This window comes from Heloderma suspectum, chromosome 5 (assembly GCF_057233095.1).
Source record: "Heloderma suspectum isolate Gila_16-S chromosome 5, 16-S_ref, whole genome shotgun sequence".
In the NCBI taxonomy this organism is placed as follows: domain Eukaryota; kingdom Metazoa; phylum Chordata; class Lepidosauria; order Squamata; family Helodermatidae; genus Heloderma; species Heloderma suspectum.
In genome coordinates, this window is record NC_139462.1 from 59,596,462 (window position 1) to 59,621,645 (window position 25,184).

General features: G+C 43.5%; 1 protein-coding gene across 2 annotated transcripts in view; it reads right to left on the bottom strand.

Annotated features, from left to right (window-relative positions):
• MGAT4D (MGAT4 family member D) overlaps positions 1-25,184 on the bottom strand; it is a 59,390-nt gene that overhangs the window by 4,103 nt on the left and 30,103 nt on the right. For both annotated transcript variants that reach the window (XM_084856105.1, XM_084856107.1), the window contains exons 6-14: positions 23,810-23,923; positions 21,948-22,023; positions 16,964-17,078; positions 14,877-15,007; positions 10,598-10,705; positions 5,715-5,908; positions 5,139-5,217; positions 1,522-1,597; positions 112-224 (exon numbers count right to left, since the gene is read on the bottom strand). In XM_084856105.1, the coding sequence (XP_084712231.1) occupies positions 112-224; positions 1,522-1,597; positions 5,139-5,217; positions 5,715-5,908; positions 10,598-10,705; positions 14,877-15,007; positions 16,964-17,078; positions 21,948-22,023; positions 23,810-23,923 (1,006 nt within the window). The remainder of the gene's footprint in view (positions 1-111; positions 225-1,521; positions 1,598-5,138; positions 5,218-5,714; positions 5,909-10,597; positions 10,706-14,876; positions 15,008-16,963; positions 17,079-21,947; positions 22,024-23,809; positions 23,924-25,184) is intronic.

Genomic DNA, 25,184 nt, shown 5'->3' on the forward strand with positions numbered 1-25,184 from the left:
GCGGCTAGACAGCCGAAATAGGCAGGGTGGCTGAAGCACAGAGGGGATGATCCCATAGGATTGTGCCCTAATTAATTATCTTTTGACGGGCTCCTGTGTCTACATACTTACCTCACTCAGTAATACCCACATGGGAGAACTAGAATGGATAGATAAACGAAGAGCTTGTATTCTTCCTAAAAATGGGTTGATGGTACCATCTGCTATTCCATTTTCAAATGCACCTATATATAAATGAAACCAATGCTTTTGGCATATTCTGTAATAAAAATATTTTTCAAGAATAGTCAACAAAAATAGCCTATGATATATTGCTTCAAGGAAGGGGCAGAATTAAAGGGAAGATTACACTCTTTAAATCTTAATAAGAGTATTCCAGGTGAGAAATAAGAATTCATTTCTTTAGAAAAAGGTATTATAAACTGACATAGACTATGATCCAACTAAGGAGAAACAGTGTCACAGAAACACAGAATTCATTCAATGCTTTTAGCAATAGTGTAGGGGAAAAAGTCGACATAATTAAAATGGTCGTGCTATAATATTCAAATAGAACCTTGGTGCACTTCATTAAGTATAACGATAGAATTGTATAATGCAAACATACTACTTTTCGCTAAAAAGGTAAAGGTGTCCCCAACCAGTCGTGTCCGACTCTAGGGTGTGGTGCTCATCTCCATTTCTAAGCCGAAGAGCCAGTGCTGTCCGAAGACACTTCCGTGGTCAAGTGGCCGGCATGACTGAACACCGAGGTGCACGGAGCGCTGTTACATTTCCCGCCGAAGCGGTACCTATTTATCTACTTGCAATTTCTTGCTTTCGAACTGCTAGGTTGGCAGAAGCTGGGACTGAAGACAGGAGCTCACTCCATCATGCAGCACTCGGGTCTCGAACTGCTGTCCTGCTGACCTCCCGGTCTGCAATTCAGCATCTTAACTACTAAGCCACCGCGACCCCTTACTTTTCACTAGACAGTAGTAAGAAACATGGCGCTATTTCCTTTCTCTGCCCACAGAAGACTGTCTTTACCATCGAAACTAGGTAGCTCGGACTGAGCCTGCGCACTTTTGTTTTCTAGGCATTACCAGCCTTGGCAAGCCTTCCCCAAGTTAGTGCCCTCCAGATGACCAGGACTAACTCTTGCCATCCCAGGCCACGCTGGAATTGTAGTCCACAAAACCATGAGTGGAAGGAAGATAACTGTTATTGCTGCTCCACAGACTCTTTCACAAGAGTTTGCACCAGAGTTCATGCAATGCTATAATAATAGGCACATTTGATAGCAATTATCCTACTTCTACTTCCATGAGCTCATGTGCAAGTGCAGAACATCTTTAGATTTCATTTCACCTTTCTCATCAAACATTCCATAGCAAGAAATAAAATGGACCTTCTGTGAGTAGAAGGGAACCTTTGGATTCAACACTCCCCCCCGCCCCAGTATTGCTAAAATATTAGCTATTCTACAATTTAGAGGACTATATAAATCAAGTTAGATCCATCTTAGAAATATTGCTGTACCTATTTGAAAATATCCATCCTGAGTTTGTACGTTTAAGTTCTGTGCATTTCCTCCTGCAGACTTTAAGTCTATCTCCTGTAGCAAACAAACAAAAGAAAGAACACAGTTTTCAGAAATAAAGGTAGGTCTTATTGTTCACATTTCCCTTTTGCCAATTTAAGTAGAGCTTGACCGAAAATGCCCCCCTACCCCCAAACCCCTTCACTGGCCAGTGGGAGCAGCCATCTCTTCCTTAAAAAAAGAAGCAACAACCATGAATGCCCCTAGGAACAAAGCTGTGTCATAACTTAGCATGATTCCCATAGGGCCACTCTCAGCAAGGAACGTTGCCAGGATGCTGTTGTTTGTTGCAGCTCTGCCACTGCTTAAAGTGGTGGCAAAGCATTTTTACCAATAAAAGGACAGCAACCATCTACTGCCTGATATCTGTCAGGATTAGCCAGCCCCCCTCCCCAATGTGAGAAATTTCTCTCAACCCCTGAAGATCACAAAAATGTTTGAGGCCATTTTTGCCCTCGGTGGTCTACTTAGGGCTGGACCTTGGGGCCAAAGACCAGGGCCTGGCCAGCAGCCCAGCCCCACCCCCAATAACCACCCAGAGAACAGCAGGTGATCGGGCACTGACAAAAAAGACTGGCATCAGCATCTGAGCTGGCATGGGTATGGCTGCGGCCCACTGCAGCTGATGTTGCTCACTGCAGCATCCTTTCTTCTTATTTTAATACACATACACACACTCAGAGGGTGGCCAGCCAGAGTATGTACATGGTTACAGACGATCATATTATTTTCACTGTAATCATCCTTTCCTACAACAACATGGTACTTATTTCCAAGTAAATGTGTTTAGCATCAGGGCAGAGGAAGCAAAATTAATTTTATTCCTGTAATCATGATGATGCTATGATTTCGCCCTCCCTCTGAAAGATCTGGGTCAAATATTTTGGCCCAGCACTAGTCCTAACTCCTAAATATGTGGGAGTTTCCACCTCTCTGGAGGCAGGCATAGCGACATTCCGATAGGCCAAAGCTGGGGACTGCCTTTACCTGTCTCCAGTTGGTCACTTCCAAAGATGGATTTTAAAAATTAATTTGTAGCAACTATGTGCTGTTAATATATTTTAACTTTCTCTGAGCAGAATTCTTGGCTATCAAGCACATGCTTGTGGTTGTATTGTTCTTTCTTTCTTTCTTTCTTTCTTTCTTTCAGTTTTTAAATGTTTAAGGACAGTTTTCAAAATACAGAAACAATGTGACGTTCAGCTTTACTGTTAGGATTGATGGTATTCCAGTTATTAATCAATGGATCCTAAGTTACGTAAAGGTTCTTATTCACTTATAAGGACAGCTCCCGGCTTACCAAGGAGCCATAGGTTGTGGGAGGGGCGCTGGGCACGGGAAGAGGCAAGGAGAATCTGGGCCAAGTGGCGCTGCAATGTTTCCTGCAGCTGGCATGAGGTGGGAAGGCTGAGCCGATCAGGGGTCCGATTGGCCAGCTGGGGGTAGGACTTCTGGGGCAGATTGGAGGGAAGACTTTCTCCCTCTGGACTGCCCTGAACCTATATATGCAGGTCCAAGTTGCAACACCAGCACTGCTGCTGCGGATATCCACATTCACTTCCCCACACCAGAATAAATGGGTTTTCTTTTGTATCTTTCTAGGGATGTAGATTAGCCACCTGTTAACAGGGCTGGGAAGGAATTTTACTGCACATGCAATTGGCTCAGCTATGTTGTGTTTTTGCCTTCCTTGTAGCAAGATTATGTTTGTATATATGTTAATGCAGCTATGCCTGATGTCGGTTAAAAGGTTTATTATAATTCATTTGTCACAGCTTTGTAGCACGGAAATCCACTGGGTAGGATCCATTTTGTTGGGGTGGAGCAAGATTGGGCTCCCCATTCCCCACAGTGGGAACCCCCTGAAGGGGTTTCAAGAGGTGGGGCTTAAACACCCAACTCAGCAAGGGGGCTGGTTAGCTTGCCACACCTGGGCTGCCGGAAGGGTTCACATGAGTGGTTTGTGTCACCATGAGCCCTGACACCTGAATTCCCCAACACTCACCCAGCACACGGGCCGTACTGGGTGGGGATACTTGCCAGCAGGCGAGCTGTTTGATGCTGGATCTATGTGCTCTGCCCCCTCCAAATTTGCTATTCTTGCTGTAACCAATAAAGCTGTGGGCTGTGGTGAGTTTGTTCTCCCACATCAGTCTCTGTCACTCTCCTCACACTTCCTCCCTTGTCCTGCTAGGTGCTACCAACACAATAGACCAATGGCTTCGTTATCATTTCAAACGGCATAGTATTATTCAAGCATTAACATAATTTCTTTGCTTGTTCTTTCATGGTGCTTGCAGACGAGGCTCTTATTGTGCAATTCCCTTGCCTCATTCACAGAATGTTGCAGGAAGTCCAGCATAGCCAATAATTCCTTAAAATATAGGTGCGAATGATCAGGTCTGCCTGCAAGAGACACACACGCTCTCCTAAAGCCTGCTCGCTGCACCAGTATCAGATTCACTAGATCTTTGCCCTATGGTAATTACGGTTTTCAGTCAATCTAAGCTAGCTGTTGCTGTGATACAGCAGGCCATGCTAATCATGTGCATGTTGCCCAGGGCCAGCGCAAGACCTCCTACCAGCTGAGGTGGAAGGAGATGCCGTCACTGCCGAGGAGAGTGCAGGCGGAGCATGAGCTGCCAACTGCCACCATCAACGCTGCTGGGGGGAGAGGAAGCACAAGCTATTACCACCTTCCCCTTCCCACCTGCCACTCACTGCTGCCATCTGCCTTCCCCTCAATACCATACTGTTAAGGGTCCTTCCTCAGAGTATAGCACTGGCAGGGAGGTGGCCCTGGAGAGCACTTGTGTAAAGTCAGCACAGGCAACCTCCAGGGCCACTTCCCTGCTGATGCCTCGTTCTGAGGAAGGACCCCTCACTGTGAGGTGTTTGACCCAGGCAGGCTCTGTGGAGAACCACACTAGCCACTTGGGAACCAGCTGGCAGGACACTCCAGAGAGCCCACAGTGAGGTATTGTCCTGCCACACTGGAGAGCCATGCCGAGCACTCTCTTGCTGCAGCCTTTGCCACAGCAGGAGAGCAACTGGCAAGGCTCTCTAGAATGGCCACCTACGTATGCCTTACTCAGCCTGAGAGCTGCAGTGACTGCTTGCCTGATGCAGTATTTGCTGTAGTAGGACAGTGACTAGTGGGGCTTTCCAGAGTGATTGATCATTCTATACCTTGCTTTGAGAGGCATAGGGCATCAGGCCCCACAGCCCTCCTAGTGACAGGCTGTGTGAGATCCACCACCGTTTCAGATCTGCCACCTAACATGGGGGATTCACCTCACCACATAGGAGGGCTGGCCCTGATGTTTCCACCACATGCTGAAGTCAGACTGGAGACAGACAATGAACTGAAGAAAATAGGAAAGGGAGATTCTTAGCTGTAATCAGAATTTTGACAAAATTATCCCCTATTACCTTGAGATGGTAACAGACTCATAGGTTAGGGCTGTTGGCCAGGAATATTAAGAAGAGAACAATTCCTCTCTCTAATTTTAATAATAAATCGTAAAAGTATATTCATGTGAGCTGAGATACTTACACCATTAGGTAAAACCTCTACAGTAGTATTAAAGAGTTTGTCTCCAGGATGCTCCAGATTTCCACTTCTAAAAAAGTACCTGCAAAATGCATAATTTACATGCATTACTAAATTTGTCCTTAATATTTAGCTTGAAGGCCATTATTTTAAAGCATTTTTACCCTGTTCTTCAGCCAAAAAGAATTCCAGAGAAATAGTTTACCAATCAATAAAAACCCCAAGACAGTTAAGATAAGTCTAGCATTTATTATTACTAGGCATATTTTAGGGATGAAGCAAAAAGCAGACTGAGGATGAAACTAGACATTATATATCACAAATATGTAAGTCTCCCAGTGTGTGTGTGTGGGGGGTGTTAAAATGAAAAACAGCTGTGGAGGGCTGTGAATTTGATGAGAAGAGCAATGGAAGAGTGGGTTGCTAAATCCTTCCCCTACAAGCCATTTTCTCCATCAAAATTGCCCTCCTGAAGTGGCTTCTCTACCCACTGGAGATATTAAGATATTTAGGCAGAGCAATTTTAAAGGGAAAAATAATTAAATTAGGGGAAATATTTTTGCATCATGTAATACCTACCTTTCTATGCTCAATGGCTGCCAAAAGTTGAACAGGATATAATCTCCAGCCACAGGAGCAAAAGCCCAGAAACATTCTACTCCTTTATAAGCATTTTCTAGAGTAAAGTGCTGGAATACTTTTAGGCTTGTAGTCACTTCTGCAGGAGGGTTGACATGTACTTTAAATAATGAGCTTTTGACAAAATCTTTATCCTGTAAGACATAAATGTATATTCCTATGTAAAGAGACTATAATATGAAGTTATTGCCAAAATGAATGGTATATAGAGAACCCATAATCTTGATACACTAAGTTACAAGATGGGGGATACTTGGCTCAACAACACTACAAGTGAGAAGGATCTTGGAATTGTTGTCGATCACAAACTGAATATGAGCTAACAATGTGATGTGGCTGTAAAAAAGGCAAATGCTATTTTGGGCTGCATTAATAGAAGCATAGCTTCCAAATCCCGGGAAGTACTACTTCCCCTCTACTCAGCACTGGTTAGGCCTCATCTGGATTACTGTGTCCATTTCTAGGCACCGCATTTTAAGAAGGATGCAGACAAGCTGGAGAGGGTTCAGAGGAGGGCAACAAAGATGATCAGGGGACTGGAAACAAAGCCCTATGAAGAGACTGAAAGAACTGGGCGTGTTTAGCCTTGAGAAGAGAAGACTGAGGGGAGATATGATAGCACTTTTCAAGTACTTGAAAGGTTGTCACAGAGAGGAAGGCCAGGATCTCTTCTTGATCATTCCAGAATGCAGGACACGGAGTACTGGGCTCAAGTTACAGGAAGCCAGATTCCGGCTGAACATCAGGAAAAACATCCTGACTGTTAGAGCAATACGACAATGGAACCCATTACCTAGGGAGGTGGTGGGTTCTCCCACACTGCAGGCATTCAAGACGAGGCTGGCCAGCCACCTGTCAGGGATGCTCTGACCTGGATTCCTGCATTGAGCAGCGGGTTGGACTCAATGGTCTTATAGGCCCCTTCCAACCCTGCTATTCTATGATTCTACTAAGTATATGCACCTAGGCTTGTCCATGTGATTGGACACCCTGAAAAAAGTATGGTTGAAGACAAGACCTTCTGTTGGACCATCTCTGGGAGTCGGATTGCTCATGTCATTACATGTTAATGTCTGGTATTTGAAGGTATGTTAAAATACAATTAATAGAAGAAGAAACATTCCTCAGATGTGGTCTAAGTAAAGTTGCCAGTTTTCAACAACTAAGGGCACAGTCCTATGCTCCCTGGAGAGCATCCTAGGAACCACAGGATTGTTTGGATTCCCTCTCTTGAAGCTATAGACACTGCTATGACTTGAGGAGGGGGTTCTCAAAATCTGATCCCTCCCCCACCCCCTCTTCCTCACAGCTGCTGCAGAAAGAATGGTGGCTCCTGCTTTCTGAGGTCACAAAAGCGACCTTGGATGACATCAGGCGTTCCAGTGGGTGGGGAGGGGAGAGGTTAGGATACACAAAATCCTATAGACTCTCCAGCCCTGGTCCTGGATGAAGAGGCGAAAATAGCCTCTGTCACTCCTCCTATAATGCTGGCAGCAGCCTGGATGGGGATAGGATACTTGGAAGCCTCCAAGATCAGGGATTTTCTTCTAATGGGTGGCAATCTGATAGGTCTGCACCTAAGAAAACAGGAGACAATTCAGCCATGGCTTTTCCTGCTTCTGTTCTGATTTAAATCGTATGCTCTTAATCACTTTACATTGTTGATTTATTTATGTAAATATTATACTTCTATATGCATTTTGTCTTTTTGAAGTTAGATTGGGTTCCACAATGCAGAAAGAAAAGCAGTAGAAAAAACTGGATAAATTATATTTACAAGAAGCTGGGTCATCTCAACTACACAATGGGTTTGGGGTTTTTTTAATCACTAAGTAAGAAATGTTCTGTGCTTGTTGGCATTCCATCATCCCAGGTGGTTTCTCTGGAATAGTACATCATAAACGAAGAGTTGCTACCTTTAAAAAAAATGGGGGGGAGGGCTCCTGGTCCTTTATCAGCTATATGATAGGCAGACTTTCTACAATTAAATCTTTACCTTTCACTGCATCTGCATACAGAGAAGAGCTTCACTTGGATTGCAATCTTACACACACTTACCTGGAAGTAAGTCCCACTGAACTCAATAGGATCTAGTTCTGAGTAGACAATATTATTATTATTATTATTATTATTATTATTATTATTATTATTTAATTACATTTCTATACCGCCCCATAGCCAAAGCTCTCTGGGAGGTTTACAGAAGTTAAAGCATTAAATACAATATAAAAAGTTTAAAAACCATTTACATAAAAGCACACAGACAATATACACAAACAGTATATAACTAAAAACAACTTTGAACTGTCAGCCATAACTAAAGATGCATCCAGGACCGATTAAAACTCATCATGTGCTGCCAAATGCCTGGGAAAAGAGATAGGTCTTAACCTGGCACTGAAAAGATAATAATGTTGGCGCCAGGCAGACCTCATCAGGGAGCTTGTTCCACAGATGGGGGGCTACCACTGAGAAGGCCCTCGCCCTCACTGCTGCCTTGGAGGAAGCACTCAGAGGACCTTAGATGCTGAACTTCTGGATCAAACAAAAGCCTATCTAGTACAGCATTCAGTTTCCCACAGTGAGCTACCGAATGCCTATGTAATGCCAACAAACAGGACATGAGGGTAATAGCTCTTGCCTGCTACTGTTCCCAGTGACTAATATATCTTCCATGAATTTGCCCAATCCCCCTTTATAGCTAAATTGGTGGCCATTACTACATCCTGTAGAAGTGAATTCCATATTTTATCTATGTACTAAGTTGTTATTAAATTTATTCTTGTTATAAACACAGGAACCCTATTAGGGGAAAAAGGCGGAAAACCACTGATTACACTGCCCAATATTAATATTTAATATCTGGACATTAAAAGGTGGCATCTGCTGTCTCTGCCAAAAACTCAATTCTTTATGCAGGGATTTTTCAAAATTGTACTGGAGGACTTAAAATCCAAATCCCCATGAATACCACTTGGAAACTAGATCTGCAAGTAATTTTGCAAAGAGATAGCTGTGTTACACAGCATGTTTAGTCAGAAGTAACTACTGAGTTCAGTGAGGTTTACGCTCCCTAATGTGTATAGGATTGCAGCCTAACTCGGCTGACAACAGGAAAAAAACAGCTGCATAGCTCAGTAGGATATTTACTGAACTGATTCCTTGTGCCACCACCCCATCTCCCTAATTGTCATATTACATAAAAACCTGTTCAAAGACTGACCCCCAGGTGAAAAACAAACAGCAAAGACATTTTGTTAGTTTTTACCTGCTTGCTGCTAAAGAGATAAGAGAGAGAAGTGATTCCTCAATCCACCGCCTCCTCCCTGCCCCCACTGGTTTTCCTCTCCGTTTCAGAAGTTTTAAACGAAGTTGTTGTTTTGTTTTGCTGTGATAAACAAAAGCATGAGCGGGGGACCTGAGGAGAGCAGCTCAGGCTTCTTTCGGGCTCCACTCTCCACTGAAGAGCTCAGCTGCGCCTGCACTGCTCCTGCTGCTTCCCAGGAACTCACACGCTTGCTCTTTTGCTCACTCAGCTTTTGCACCAGACAGAAGGAGAAAGAAATGGCACTCTGCTGGTGCCTAATGATAGCTTTCTTGGACGCAAGCAGGGAGCAACATGGACTAAGGATGGGAGGAAGAGCTGGAGCACAATCTGCCACCTTTCCCAATCTGCTGCCCGAGCAAACTGTCTCACTTTGCCTAATGAGAGGGCCAGCCCCATGTGAGGCCAGCACCAACTGCAAATTTTAAGTTTGTGCAGCCCATGAATGACCCTATGGAGCCACTACTGGGCTGCACAGAGCTGTCATTTGCAGCTGAGGGGTATGGAGCTGGCAGGCCCCACATTCTGTAGCTGGAAGTGCTGGAGATCTGGTATGAGCACCTATTTGAGTCTGAGCAAGTTCAAAGGGGCTTGTGAGCACCTTAAATTAAGGTCACTCTCATTCAAACAGGAGTTCTTGCATTCTTGATCAATAAAGTGTCTTGTGACACCTTGGGAATAACAAATTTATTATGGCATAAGACAGTGTTCCCTCTGTGCATTGGATGAAGTGGACTGTGGGCTTCTCCACATGGAGTTTTTATCTGCTATTGAGATTCCTCACTCACGGAAGTTTGCAGGCGCTTTAGATGATGTCATTAACCTCCAGGGTGTCTCCTGCACTAAATGACCTTTATTCTATTGTTAAAAAGATTGGAGATAATCTATCCCTCCATGAAAAAGGAAAAGCTGCAATAAGAGGAGCTAGACCAATGAAACATATGGAAGACTCAGATAAGGAGGAAAAGGAGGGGGAAAGGGGCGGGGGGAGGAAATACGTGTAAAGGGAGTCCGTAGTGATCCTGCATTTAAAATGGAAGCAAAAAGCCCTGTTTTAAATGCAGGATTTTAGGCTGGTGTAGAGATGCTGAGTGTCCACGAAAGCTTATGCCAAATAAATTTGTTAGTCTTTAAGGAGTCACAAGACTTGTTTTTGCTGCAACAGACTAATACAGCTACCCCTCTGGAAACTGCATTATTGAGTATCCCCACTATGAATAATCATCCCAGCTCTTATGGCAATAGGGGATTGGGATTTTTTTTTAAATAACATGACCCTTGTAAAGCAGTTGACTAGATCTGGTATGTGTTCACTGTCTTTTCAGAGTGGCTCTCCAGCACGGGTAACTAGTTGCTGACCAGGGCTTCAGTGCTTAATTTCCTTTCTGTTTGAACTGGGTGCAGTTATATGAGCATTCTAACAAAAACAACTATTTCCCTATTATCTGCATCCAGATCATGAGTTTAGGGAAAGAAAGAAACTAAAAAGGGATCTTACTTTCAAATGCTGTAGTTTTCCTGCTAAAGATGAATACATTCCCACATGCTGAAAGAGAGATGGTTTATAACGGATGCGCAAAGAGGCCTTTTGCCTTCCACAGTGTTTCTGGAAAGGAAACAATTCTGTGTTGTAAGTAGCAGAAAAACACATTCAGCTGAATATTTATAACTTTGTCTTGCAAAACATATTCAGTCACAGGTGAACAAACCATCTATATTGGATTGTGCTGTGGCAGTGAAGCCTCTGTCACGGATGAGCTGAGTTGGTGTAATACCACGGAATATTCACAAGCATTCCTAGAGTTGCTGGGCGAAGGCAAGGGGTGGAGGGGAATGACCCAAAGTTTTCAGCCTCTGTGAGGGAAAGGAAAGTTATCTGGCTTGGATTAAAGCCTTAATCAGACGCTGGGCAGAGGAATAGCTGCATGGAGCAGGTTTAGGACTGGGAAGGAAGGGATTGAGAGAGACAAACCTGAGGGAAAGGTAAGTGGAAGAGAAGAAGGCTTGAGCAAAAGCGTAGAGGAGGGAAGGAACCAGTGAGGCAAGTAGGGGGCTAACGAGAATGGAAACTTTGAAGAAATTTCCTAGTGCTTAAGGACTGGAGAGATTGAGGCTACTAGCACTGCAGTATTGTGAACAGGCAACCGAATGGGGCAAAGTGCCAAGCAATATCAACCAGGGTGAGGTAGGGGAAACAGGAAAGGAATTTCACATATTGATTTGAACTAACCAGGCAAACATTTGGATGTAGGAGTCTAGCTGATTTTACAGATATTTGCTGGAAGAGTAAAGACTTCTTGTTGTTCAGTCATTAAGTCATGTCCGACTCTTCATGACCCTATGGACCATAGCACGCCAGGCCTTCCTGTCCTCCGCTCTCTCCCAGAGTGTGCTCAAGTTCATATTCATTGCATCAGTGATGCTATCTAGCCATCTCATCCTCTGCCGTCCCCTTCTCCTTTTGCCTTCAATCTTTCCCAGAGTCAGGGTCTTTTCCAGAGAGTTTTCTCTTCGCATTAGGTGGCCAAAATATTTGAGCTTCAGCTTCAGTATCTGTCCTTCCAATGAGCAGTCAGGGTTGACTTCCTTTAGGATAGACTGATTTGACCTTCTTGCAGTCCAGGGGACTCCAGCATCACAGTTCGAAAGCATCAACTCTTCGGCACTCAGCCTCCAGCTCTCACAGCCATACGTTACTACTGGGAAAACCATAGCTTTGATTAGACGGACCTTTGTTGACAAGGTGATGTCTCTGCTTCTTACTATGCTGTCTAGGTTTGCCATAGCTTTCCTCCCAAGGAGCAAGTGTCTTTTAATTTCATGGCTACAGTCACCGTCTGCGGTGATCTTGGAGCCCAAGAAAGTAAAATCTGTCACTGCTTCCATTTCTTCCCCTTCTATATGCCAGGATGTGATGGGGCCAGATGCCATGATCTTCGTTTTTTTAATGTTGAGTTTCAAACCAGCTTTTGCGCTCTCCAATTTCACCCTTAACAAGAGGCTCTTTAGATCCTCTTCGCTTTCTGCCATTAGGGTGGTATCGTCTGCGTATCAGAGGTTGTTGATAATTCTCCCGGCAATCTTAATTCCAACCTGTGATTCATCCAACCTGGCGTTTCTCATGAGGTACTCTGCATATAAGTTAAATAAGCAGGGTGACAATATACAGCCTTGTCATACTCCTTTCCCAATTTTGAACCAATTGGTTGTTCCATGTCCGGTTGTTACTGTTGCTTTTTGACCCTCCTACAGGTTTCTCAGGAGACAGGTAAGGTGGTCTGGTACCCCCATCTCTTTCAGAATTTGCCACAGTTTGTTGTGATCCACACAATCAAAGGCTTTAGCGTAGTCAATGAAGCAGAAATAGACGTTTTTCTGGAATTCTCTTGCTTTCTCCATGATCCAGCGAATGTTGGCGATTTGATCTCTAGTTCCTCTGCCTCTTCGAAACCCAGCTTGTACTTCCGGTAGTTCTCGGTTCACATACTGCTGAAGCCTAGCTTGTAAGATTTTGAGCATAACCTTGCTGGCATGTGAAATGAGCGCAATTGTACGGTAGTTTGAACATTCTTTGGCATTGCCCTTCTTTGGAACTGGAATGTAAACTGACCTTTTCCAGTCTTGTGGCCACTGTTGAGTGTTCCAAATGTGTTGGCATATTGAGTGCAGCACTTTAACAGCATCATCTTTTAGGATTTTAAATAGCTCAGCTGGAATACTGTCATCTCCGCTGGTTTTGTTGTTAGTAATGCTTCCTAAGGCCCACTTGACTTCACTCTCTAGGATGTCCGGCTCAAGTTCAGTGACCGCACTATCATGGCTATCAGGGACATTCAGATCTTTCCTGTATAGTTCTTCTGTGTATTCTTTCCACGTCTCCTTAATCTCTTCTGATTCTGTTAGGTCCCTGCCTTCTTTGTCCTTTATCATGCCCGTCTTTGCACAGAACGTTCCCTTGAGATCTCCGATTTTCTTGAAAAGATCTCTAGTCTTTCCCATTCTGTTGTTTTCCTCGATTTCTTTGCATTGTTCATTTAAGAAGGCCTTCTTGTCTGTCCTTGCTATTCCCTGGAAATCTGCATTCAGTTGGATATATCTTCCCCTTTCTCCCTTCCTTTCGCTTCCCTTCTTTCCTCAGCTACTTGTAAAGCCTCATCAGACAGCCACTTTGCTTTCTTGCATTTCTTTTTCTTTGGGATGGATTGAGTTGCTGCCTCCTGAACAATGTTACGGACCTCCATCCATAGTTCCTCAGGCACTCTGTCTATCAGGTCTAATCCCTTCAATCTATTTGTCACCTCCACTGTATATTCATAAGGGATATGATTTAGGTCATATCTGCATGGTTTAGTGGTTTTCCCTACATTCTTCAATTTAAGCCGAAACTTTGCAATAAGAAGCTCATGATCTGAGCCACAGTCAGCTCCAGGTCTTGTTTTTACTGACTGTATAGAGCTTCTCCATCTTTGGCTGCAAAGTACATAATCAATCTGATTTCGATATTGACCATCTGGTGATGTCCATGTGTAGAGTCGCCTCTTGTGCTGTTGGAAGAGAGTGTTTGCTATGATCAGCTTGTTCTCTTGGCAAAACTCTATTAGCTTTTGTCCTGCTTCATTCACGGCCATGCTTGCCTGTTATCCCGGTGATTTCTTGACTCTCTACTTTAGCATTCCAATCCCCTATGATGAAAAGGACATTTTTTTTGGTGTTAGTTCTAGAAGGTGTTGTAGGTCTTCATAGAACCGATCAATCTCAGCTTCTTCGGCCTCAGTGGTTGGGGCATAGACTTGAATTACTGTGATGCTGAATGGTTTGCCTTGGATTCGTACTGAGATCATTCTATCGTTTTTGAGATTGTACCCCAGTACTGCCTTTCCCACCCTTTTGTTAACTATGAGTGCTTCTCCATTTCTTCTAAGGGATTCTTGCCCACAGTACTAGATATAATGGTCACCTGAATTAAATTCGCTCATGCTTGTCCATTTTAGTTTGCTGATTCCCAAGATATCAATGTTCATTCTTGCCATCTCATGTTTGACCACCTCCAGCTTACCTTGATCCATTGATCTTACATTCCAAGTTCCTAAACAATATTGTTCTTTACAGCATCGGACTTTCTTTTCACCACCAGACACATCCACAGCTGAGTGTCCTTTCGGCTTTGTCCCAGCTGCTTCACTCTTTCTGGTGCGACTTGGAAATTCCCTCTGCTCTTCCCCAGTAGTGTATTGGACACCTTCCGACCTGAGGGGCTCATCTTCCGGCGTCATATCTTTTAGCCTTGTGATACGTTCCATGGGGTTTTCTTGGCAAGAATACTGGAGTGGGTTGCCATTTCCTTCTCCAGCGGACCACATCTTGTCAGAACTCTCCGCCATGACCTGTCCATCTTGGGTGGCCCTGCACAGCATAGCTTATGGCTTCACTGAGTTACGCAAGCCCCTTCGCCACAACAAGGCAATGATCCATGAAGGGGAGAGTAAAGACTAATCAAACACATTTTTTCTCATTTCTGTTTCTATTACATCACAGTATACATTCATATGTACAGCATGAAAGACTATATATTTTTCATTGTAAGGTGACATAATTGTTGACACTAGTATTTCTGGAAACTGGTTCAGTTAATTATTTTAAACTCTTGTACATTTTGGTAAATTCCAGTTGCGTACACATTTTCTTCTAAAATGCAATCGTTTTGTAGCTCGGCTTCTCTGTCCCCACACCCCCTCACCAAATGCAACTTATTTGTTGTTAATAAATGTAGTACTTACTCCATCTTTCTCTGGATGGCATACTTTAACCCAAAGTAAGTGGTCTAGAAGCCAGTCAATTGGCTTATCTTTGTAGAACATTAAGAAAAATTCTACTATCAGTGGTAAGTCTCTGCATCGGAACAACTTTCCTGAAAATGCATATTTTTTAAAGGGAGAAGAAAATCACAACTTTACTTACAACACAGAGAGTAAATCACAAAGAAGTTATTAACTTTACTTTCTCAATACCTATCTACTGCTAGTGGATTGCATCAGACTTAGTCATACTTAGAGGAGACCCATTGAAATCAATGGGTCTTACATTAGCACGACTAACCTAAGTCCCATTTACTTCAATGGGTCTACTCTAAGTATGCATGAGTCTAGATCCAACCCTTTATCTATAGAAAATACATCTTGGCTAAATTAGGAACAAAGGCCATGATTCTACTGTAGCAAAACATGTGCAGGCACCCTGCTGCACCCTGCAAAAATTAGTGCAACAGAACAGTTTGCGAGTGCTGCTGGATCCTCTAGCACTGACTGTGCTGTGCTGCTCCTGGTCTCATTTCCCATTTCATTTTTTAGGACTTCTTCTTCCTTTGTGCATGCCCATATGTGTGTGATGCTCAAGGATGGGAATAGTGGGGGAGGTGCTGCTAGTTTTGGTGGCTAGCTTGTTTGGGCCCTCCTTGCACATGATTTGCGAGTGCAGTATCATGAATGGCCAAAGTGCTTTTTTATTATATTCGCTATCTCATTTTGGCCAGATTTAGGGCACAATCCAGCACACATTTTTTAGTCCAACTGATTTCAATGCTGAGCTCTTAAATGAAATCACCATGGGACGTTAAAGCATTCAGCTTTGACTAAATGGCATCCGCAGTTAAAAACACGGTTGCTTACAAACTATAATCCTGCCTTAACTTAATAGGGTGAATCCTGAAGGAAGAACAAAACATGCAAAACTAGTTAATGGTGTTTCAAGCAGTCACTTATGCTAGCGTTTGCACTGTTTTAAGTGCACGTTCTAGATATTATATATAATCTAAACCATGAACCTGCTATTTTACTTTGGCCATGTGTTGCTTTCATTGTTTGAACAATATGATCAATGGAGGAAGTCAAAATCCTGCATAGATCTACAGCTACTCTATTTTGGCCTGACACAGGTATTGTTTCCTTGTGCAAGTGTGTAAGGGACTTCTGCTTGGGCAAGGGGTGGGGATGGGGATTGCCAAACTTCTCCAATTTCTTTCTCTCATGCTTTTCTGGAAGGTTCCTTGGCTGTGAAGAGAAGGCTTTGGGGAGTGTAAAGGGCTCCAGAGGGAAGATGGAGATGGGAAAGCAGAACTGGGCGAGGCGTTTCCACTTGCTGTTCCCTAGATTCTGCCCCATATGTTTTGAAATCATTACGCTGTTTTACAGATCACACATATGAAGGCTCCAATCTTATACCCACTTACATGGGAGCAAGCCACATTGAGACCCTAATGCTGGGAAAGATCAAAGGCAAAAGGAGAAGGGGACGGCAGAGGATGAGATGGCTAGATAGCATCACCGATGCAATGAATATGAATTTGAGCACACTCCAGGAGAGAGCGGAGGACAGGAAGGCCTGGGGTGCTATGGTCCATGGGGTCACGAAGAGTCGGACATGACTTAACAACTGAACAACAACAACAACAAGCCACATTGAACTCAATGGGACTTATGTCTGAGTATACGATTGCACTGTAACAATGATTAAAGCGCAACAATTCAAAACTTTGGAGCAAAGCCATAATCCAGTGCTGAGAGTGCTTCCAGATGGAGGGCTCCTAGCACTAATAATCAGAAGCCATGGTATAGTAATTCCATCTTTTTTTCCCCTGATTTTCCAAGGTAAGGAAAAAACTGAAGTACTGGTGTGAAAACAAAGGAGGAAGACATCTGGACACGCCAGTAAAATTTTATGAATGAGGCAGGCAATAGCACCATAAAACCCTTGTCTGGAAGCACCCAAAGTTACAATTTTTTTAAAAAAGTAAGCCATTTATTATCACCCACTCTTCATTTGTGCTTAAACTGGCCCCTTGTAGTCTTGACAGTGTTGGTGTACTTACCAATAAACCCAAGCTGAGAAAATTCTAGGATCATCCAGTCCTTTGATTCCTGTTGTGCAGCAAAGTCTTCTATTATCTGCATATATTCAGGCTTGGCTACAATATCATCTTCTAGCTAGAAAAGAAATTAACTCATTTCAGTAGCAGTGGCCATAGATCCTGGGATCCTTTACAGATATTTTTTTCTTCCGGAAAAAAAGAAATAAAGGGAAAAGAGATGAGAATAGGGCACCAATATAAATATAAGCCAATTACATACTGCATGAGCATATGAACAGAAATTGAGGAACAGATGGGGCATAATTGTATATTGGGAAATGGATCTGCAAGGGTGTAACTCTACCACCAGCGGTGTTTTCACTGGTGGTAGGCCCTGAAATGGGGTGATTCAGGGGTGGGGCAGGGTGGACCTAGTGTAACTAACTCCCCCCACCCCAGTGCTTTCAATGCAATGGATTTTTTTTTTTTTAAAGATCCACTGGGTTGAAAAGTCTGGCAAAGCCGTTGTTGTTGTTGTTCAGTCGTTAAGTCGTATCTGACTCTTCATGACCCCATGGACCATAGCGCGCCAGGCCTTCTTGTCCTCCACTCTCTCCCGGAGTGTGCTCAAGTTCATATTCATTGTATCCATGATGCTATCTAGCCATCTCATTCTCTGCTTTTAGCCTTGTGATACGTTCCATGGGGTTTTCTTGGCAAGAATACTGGAGTGGGTTGCCATTTCCTTCTCCAGTGGACCACATTTTGTCAGCATGACCGGTCCGTCTTGGGTGGCCCTGCACGGCATAGCTTATGGCTTCACTGAGTTACGCAAGACCCTTTGCCACAACAAGGCAATGATCCATGAAGGGGCTGGCAAAGTCATACCCTACCACAACTCCTGCCCTAGCCAGTGCAAGCTGACAGGGCTTCGGAAGTGGTGGAGGATCTGCTCCTTCACTCCCCTGCCTGACCTCACTTAGGACTGCTCAGTTAAGCAATAGCATTTTTCCTCATTAAAATCAGTTATACCAGGTCCACCCCTGAAAACCCCATTTTAGGGCCTACCACCAATGGGAACACTGCTGGTGGTAGAGTTACACCCTTGCAGATCCATTCCCCAATATACAATTATGTCCTTCTGTGCCTCGAGTGCTGTTCACATGCTCATGCAGTATGGAAGTGGCTTATATTTATATTGGTGCTTTATTCACATTTCAATTTTTGTGAACTACTCAGAGAGCTTCAGCTATTAGGCAGTATAGAAATAAATAAATACATGTATTTTTCCTTTGCTTCTTTCTTTTTCTGGAAGAAAAAAAGTATCTGTAAAGTTGGCATATTAAATTGCCTGATTGTATAATTCTCTCACTGAAACTGCTCTTCTTTGTTACCTTTAACAACTTGATCTGCTCTACATCTCTTGAATAAATATGAAATTAAAATAAACCCACTTCCTCTGCACTACTACACATTTTTTTAAAGCCAGTTAATTGCAACAAATAAGAACACCATTTTGTGAAATGGTGTGAGTGCCAAGGTAACTACTGAAGTGAAACAGTACTCCCAATAACTGTTCCTTATTTTTGGCATGAGTTCTGAATCAAGATGCTAAAAGCTGCTGTAGTTTTTTTTAATGTTTTCATTTCAACTCCCTTGAGTACTGATAAAAAGCACTTTCTAACAGCTACTGGAACAGAGCTTCTCAAAGATGCTTTCAGCTTTAGAAATGCATAATTATCTCAGGATGAAGCAGGGCTAAATGGACACAGAGAATAATTACACTTCACCCCAGGTGAAGAGGGATTTGACTGCCTGCTCTTATCGTTCCCATACAACCATTATCTGTTCCCTGGCATGACTAAAAGTATCTCAAGAGCCCCCCGTGGACTGCAGAAATCATGAACAATTGCATGCACTGAAAATATTGACACAATTTTCTCTAAACCTCCCTCAATCTTTTATTGATTAATAAAGACATTGCCCTATTAAAATAGAGAGAAAATGATAGCTTCCATAGGGGAAAAGATGAGCTAGGGTGGCCACTTACACACTGCCAAAAAGGAGGAAATGCATTCCCAGAAAAGAGGACACAGGTTTATGTAAAATGTACATAAGCTAATTTATATGTGCATAAGCTAATTTTCACATTTAGAAATAATTATAATTTAAATAGAAAAACAATACATATCACCATAGTGGGGAAGATAGTGACCTGTGTTCGTGCTCAGTCTGCTGTACCAGGTGCTAACTATTGATGGGCAACTTCAAGGCCCCTCTTCTCCCTTCTTATGGTACTTAACTTGAAACCAGACTTGGACAGGACAGTCCTTGAAACAGAGGCCTGTCCTTATCTTATCTTATCTTATCTTATCCTCTAAGGTAAGACACATGGCCCATCCTGCTTCTAGCACAACTAGAAGGAAAGGAAGCAGCAAGTAGGTCAGTTAGCCCTTCTCAGCTGCTACACATAAGAAGAGGGCTTCTTACTCAGATGTACCTCCCAGATCTAAGGAATATGAAGCATTTGAAATTCAGTCCCCTTCCACTTTTCTCCCTACCGAAAGGAAAAATAGTGAGCAAACCATATGCAGTGAACCTCTTATCTGGGTCATCTCTTCACTTTCCCATATGCAGTATATTTCATGTGCCATTTTGGCCTGGGTTTTATGCAGGGATGAAGCTGGACTGCATGTTTTTCCAGAATTCCATAATCTCTTGTCATCCTGGTATTCTATTTCTGCCTCTTCTTCCTCAGTTTCACCACTGGCTTTTAAAAATGTGGCTATTAATTACAGTCACTGTGAAACTTCCTTCTCTTTTTATAGAGAAATATTAGCGACATTTCCTGTTGCTAATATTTTTGATATTTCAGTTGTTTTTTCTCAGAGCCTTTTTCCAAGGATCTGTCTACAGGTGGCAGCTACAGTGGTCAGTTAGCCAGTGCTAGCTATTAAATGTGCTGCTACAAATGAGCAGAAGAAGTCAGCAAGGACTGGGTTTTGCACTTGCTTGTTACTGCAGCTTTGGGCGGTGTGGGGGGTGTTCTCTGAATGTTAGTCAAGCAACACTGCGATTTGGATTTTATGGTAAACTTCTCAGAAATTCATTAACAACACATTCTGGGTCCATTAAGAGCCCAGCTGTCATGGCCAGTACTTCTTACATGTCCAGAGTGGTGTGGTTGGCACTTCCACATTGTTGCATGTCCTATGCTGTTCCAGTACTGTTTGAAAAGCAGAAACCATGTGGGAGAGAATGTGATGCGATTATACCTCACCCCAGCTGACCTTCCCTGAGAGTGAATACCACTGACATTCAGTCATTCATTTACTACATTTCTATATTGCCCCAAAGTTAAAGGTCTCTGAGTGGTTCACAGCATGATAAAACATAATATAAAACCTTTAATATTCAAGAATTTTTAACAGTTTAAAAAATAAGTTAAAACCATTAACAATAAAACTACCAGGACCTGATAAAATATTAAGCGCCCATTATATGCTATCAAGTGCCTGGGAGTAGAGGAGAGTCTTAACTTGGTGCCAAAAACACAAAGTTGGCACCAGATGGACCTCACGGGAGAGAGCCTTCCACAGTCGGGGGGGCACCACTGAGAAGGCCCTCTCCCTTGTTGCCATCCTCTGAACCTCCCTTGGAGGAGACACATGGAGGAATGACCATATCATACCCCCTTCCACATGTTTTCCAAATTTCATATGTTGCCAGGACAGTGTGGGGGGCACGACCACACAGAAGCAGCAACCATGCTGCTAAGACAGTAGGAGAGCAATCCTATGGCCTGCTAGACACTGTCTAGCAGGCCATAGGATATGCTCATTTCCGGGAACCAATGGTTCCTGGAAAACTGACTGCCCCTCTCGTCCACGCTGCCTTGGAGGTAGGACAGAGAAGCCCTATCCTTCACACTCTCAAGAGGAGTGCGGAGGGACTGAAAAGGGGCAGGGCTGGGGGGCGTTCCGGGGAGGGGATTGCGGAGCTGCGCGTACAACACATCCAATGTCGTATGTGCAGTCGGCAGCTTCCAATGTTGGCAGCTTCCTCTCCCAGTCAGCCCCCCCACCTCTAGACAGCTGAAAACAAATAATAGCAAGGCAGGAGAGGAGCAGAGGGAACGATTCCCGCCCCCCGCCCCCTGTGCCTTTCCTGCCTTGCTTTGGATAGGCAGTCACCTCCGAGGTCGGAGGCGGCCACCTATCTAGTTAGGCACCCTAAACCTACATAATAAATAAGAACTGTCCCTTCATAGTAAATATGAACCATTATAAGCACTGAAATACCTATTAAAGAAAACATGGGCTGATCATGACTAACTTAAGACAGGGCCAGCTCCAGGTTAGAGTGGGCCCTCGGCAAAGTGTCCTCTGATGGCACTCCTCCTCCATAGATCAGTCCTGGCAGACCTATCTGGCAGTGGCAGTAGCACCTTGCTCCAGCAGCACTGGGTCCAGCTTTTATTTACATATTCTATTATGCCCCAGAGTGATGGTGTTGTGGGGAATTTAAATGGTGGCTAGACAACAATGGCCTCAACAATGGGCCCTGTCAGGTGCCCGAGGATGCTAAGTGCTGACAGCAGCCTTGGCTGACGTTATGCGGTTCACTGAATACCTTATCCCACCAAGTGCCACATTCCAGTGAAACGTCCATGATGAATTTAATCAGGCCATACAGCTGTCTGCTCCTGTGTTCCACTATAACCAGTGAGCCTTTATTTACTTCCACGCAATGCATTTAGGACTGGGCTCTTAGATATGCAATCCCTTATTTATCACTCATGTGAATGATGAAACAACATTACAAAGCTAGTAATAGGCTATTCTGAGATGTGTATAATTGTGAAATAATATAGCAAGTAAGGCCTAAAGATTAGCAAGACACAGATGTCCTCAAAAGTGAGAGAGATGTGTGTCTGGATTCTGATTCGAGGCAAAACCCGGCACAATTTAATCAGTGTAGCCATGTAGGTAGCACGTGAACATACCTGTAAATAAAACGTTCCTCTTGGTTGGGCATACAGCATTAAGAAGCTATAATCCAAATTCTGTTTTGTTCTCCACCTAAATGTAAGCAAGAAGTTCTGTTTTTAAAGAAGAGCTTGCTTTTATACTTTATTTTCTTTCTCTTTAGAGAAACTAAAACTCTTATCTAGAGCCACTTCAATCTGGCTTTCTGGCTGGGGTTCAAGATGGAAATTGCCTTGGTGGCTGGCTCTGGTTGATGACATGCCCTGAAAGAGAGATGATGGGGAGTGTAACCCTGCTGATTTGTCTGGATATACCATTAACCATAGTATCTACTGCACCAACAACATGGGTAGAAGGTTGGAGGCATTGCGTTACGCTGGTTCTGCTTCTAACTTTCTGGGAAGTTTTAGAAGGTGGTGGTGGAATACTAGTTTTCAGACCCATAGTAATTAGCCTGTGGGGTTTTGAAGGAATCTATCATGTCTCCCCTGCTTTTAAACACCTACATGAAACTGCTGGGAGAGGTGGTCTGGAGTGAGGTGTCAATTGTATGTAAATGGCACCCAACTCTTTCCACCTCAACAAGGTGTAAATGGTGTCAGCTTGGAATATCTGCCTGAAATCGGTGATGGACTTGATAACAAATCAACTAAAACTCTGTTCATACAAGACAGTTATGGTTGGCCACTGCCTGAAGAGGTAGTTCCTCTGAAAGCAACTGCTGCACTGCTTGCAGGTGCTCCTGGTTCCCGGCTTCTTCGTCTGTCAGTTGTAGCCAGGAGCGCCTTTTGCAAGCCTTGGCTGGTATGGGACCTGCACCCTCTCCTGGAAAATAAAAATCTATCTAGTTACAGTTTTTTATGCTCTAGTAACTTCTTGACTTGGGATGTTTCCAAAAGTACGGTTCCTATTGCTAATAATCAGAGGCACTGTGCAGCTACTCTGGCTTTTCTTCTTTAATGGGGCTAAAGGAAAACACTGGAGGACTACAAACTAGACTGTAATGTCTGGACCACACTGTAAAATTCTGTGGATGAGGCAGTGTGACTGACTGCACAATAAAAGACTTGTCTGCAAGTAGCCTTAGTTACTGTAATCCGCTGTATGTGCTATGGGGCTGTCCTTGAAGGCAGACTGGAAAGTGCAATTGGTCCAATACGAAGCAAAATGACTTCCATTTCGTCCAGCTGTATAAAACATATTACACTTGTGCTACAAGCACGCTCCCAGTTCTCTTTGTTTCTGGGCTAAAATTAGGATGCTGCTTTTTAACCTTTATAGCCTTACACAGCTTGAGTCTAGGATGCCTGACGGAACTCCTCCTCCCATGTGTATCTCCCCAACTGCTGGGATCAGGAAATGATGACCTCTTGCAGGAATTATTAGATTTGAGGTTGGATCTGACCAGCACTCGACAGCTGGTTGGCCACCGTGTGGACAGAATGCTGGACTAGATGGACCCTTGGTCTGATCCAGCATGTGGCTCTTCATACGTTCTTATGTTCAGAAGGGTTCCCCGCTCCCAGCAGTGACCTCTCAATACTAGATTTCTCCCCTGTTAAAAGTCTGTCAGATTTGTGGATTGGTCCTTTCAGAGAGGCCATAAAGGCCTTTTTATTTAGACAGGCCTTGATTCCTATAGCTTGCTGGGAGCTGTTGTGAGATGTTTACCATCTCTTTGCAGCTGTGGTGTTCGTTAATTAAAAAATACATAAAGCGAAGTTTTATTGTGATATTGTCTTATAATGTTTTGTTGTGAGCTGCTTTGAGGACATGTTCAAAAAATGAGTTCTACATTTTGAAATAAATAATGACCCTCATCATTTAAAAATGCTTAATAAAGTGCAGTTTGAGATGTTCTTCATATTGTCTGTCATACCTTACTCTCTCCTTAGAGTCCCCAAAGGTTTCCTTGAGATTGGAGAGCTCAGGATAATAGGAAGCAGGGGGAGAAATAACCTCCAGAACTCCAGAGAGTACCTCATCCCGGAAGCTAAACAAAGAAAAATAGAACACAGTATTCTCTTCCAGTGAACTTCTATACCAGGGTACAGACAGCTCACAGGAACAATGGCTTATTCACATATATTTATGAGCAATAGAGGGACTTACATATTTTCTTAACAAAAACGTTTATTTTTCCTTTGTATGTGTATTGTAGATTTGGACAGAGCAATCCTGTTCTGCAATTAGAGGCCAAAGATATGCTGCTGCCACACCACATCCAGTATAAGCTTAAGCCCAGGGAAACATGGCAGAAAGAAAAAAATGCTGCAAAGATGCCAGCCCCGCCCCAGCATCCTTGGCAACACTGCTACTGCTGACTGATCTCAGGATGTGGTGGAGATATCCCCATGCTTCCAAGAAATGGAGGGAGTCATGCTGGCTGATTTGGGAACATGGCCATGTACCCTCAACAGGCACAACGCACACATACACACACAATGCTATGGCACCCCAACATGTGAACCCTGGTAGCGAGGGCAACAAAACATGTAATAAAGCCAATTCATTTCTTTGTAATGCCAAGCAGTGTGGAATAGTTGGCCTTTGAAAGGCATAAGTTTAAATGTGACTAAAGCTTTACTCAACTCCCATCATCCCTCACCATTGGCTATGCTGGCTAGGGCTGATGGGAGTTGCAGTCCAACAACACATTGCCTACCTCTGATCTTAAGACATAGGCAGGGTAGTATACAGCAGAGGTGCAGAACCTTTTTTCTGCCTGAGGGCCGGATTCCATTTTGGATAAGCTTTCAGGAGCCACAGTGGTGAGCAGGGCTGAAGGCAAAAGGAGTGGGGCTAAATTTAAAAAAATCCCACTAACATATTTTAGTGTAATGCTCTTACTACTAGTAACTAAGCCTTAGGGGAGGCATTGGAGAAAAAAACTGCACAAAGGCTGTAAAACCATCAAATGGTCAGCAGTAAGGGAGTGGGGCCAGGGGAAGGCAATGTAGTCATCTGGGGAACTCCAGAGGGCCAGATTTGGCCCCTGAGCCTGAGGTTCCAAAGCCCTGATATAGGGAGAGATGCTTCTTTAGGTATTTGGGTTGCGAGTCATTTAGGGTTTTAAAGGTAAGCTCCAGCACACTGAATTAGATTGAGAAGTGAATAGTCACCTGCAACTCTTCAAGAATTGGTGTAATATGATCACATCTGGCTGAACCAGTTAAAATTCTGTACTAGTCTTCCTAATTGTTACATATGTTAATATCTAGTTTATTACATATTACATCACATTAACCCAAGTT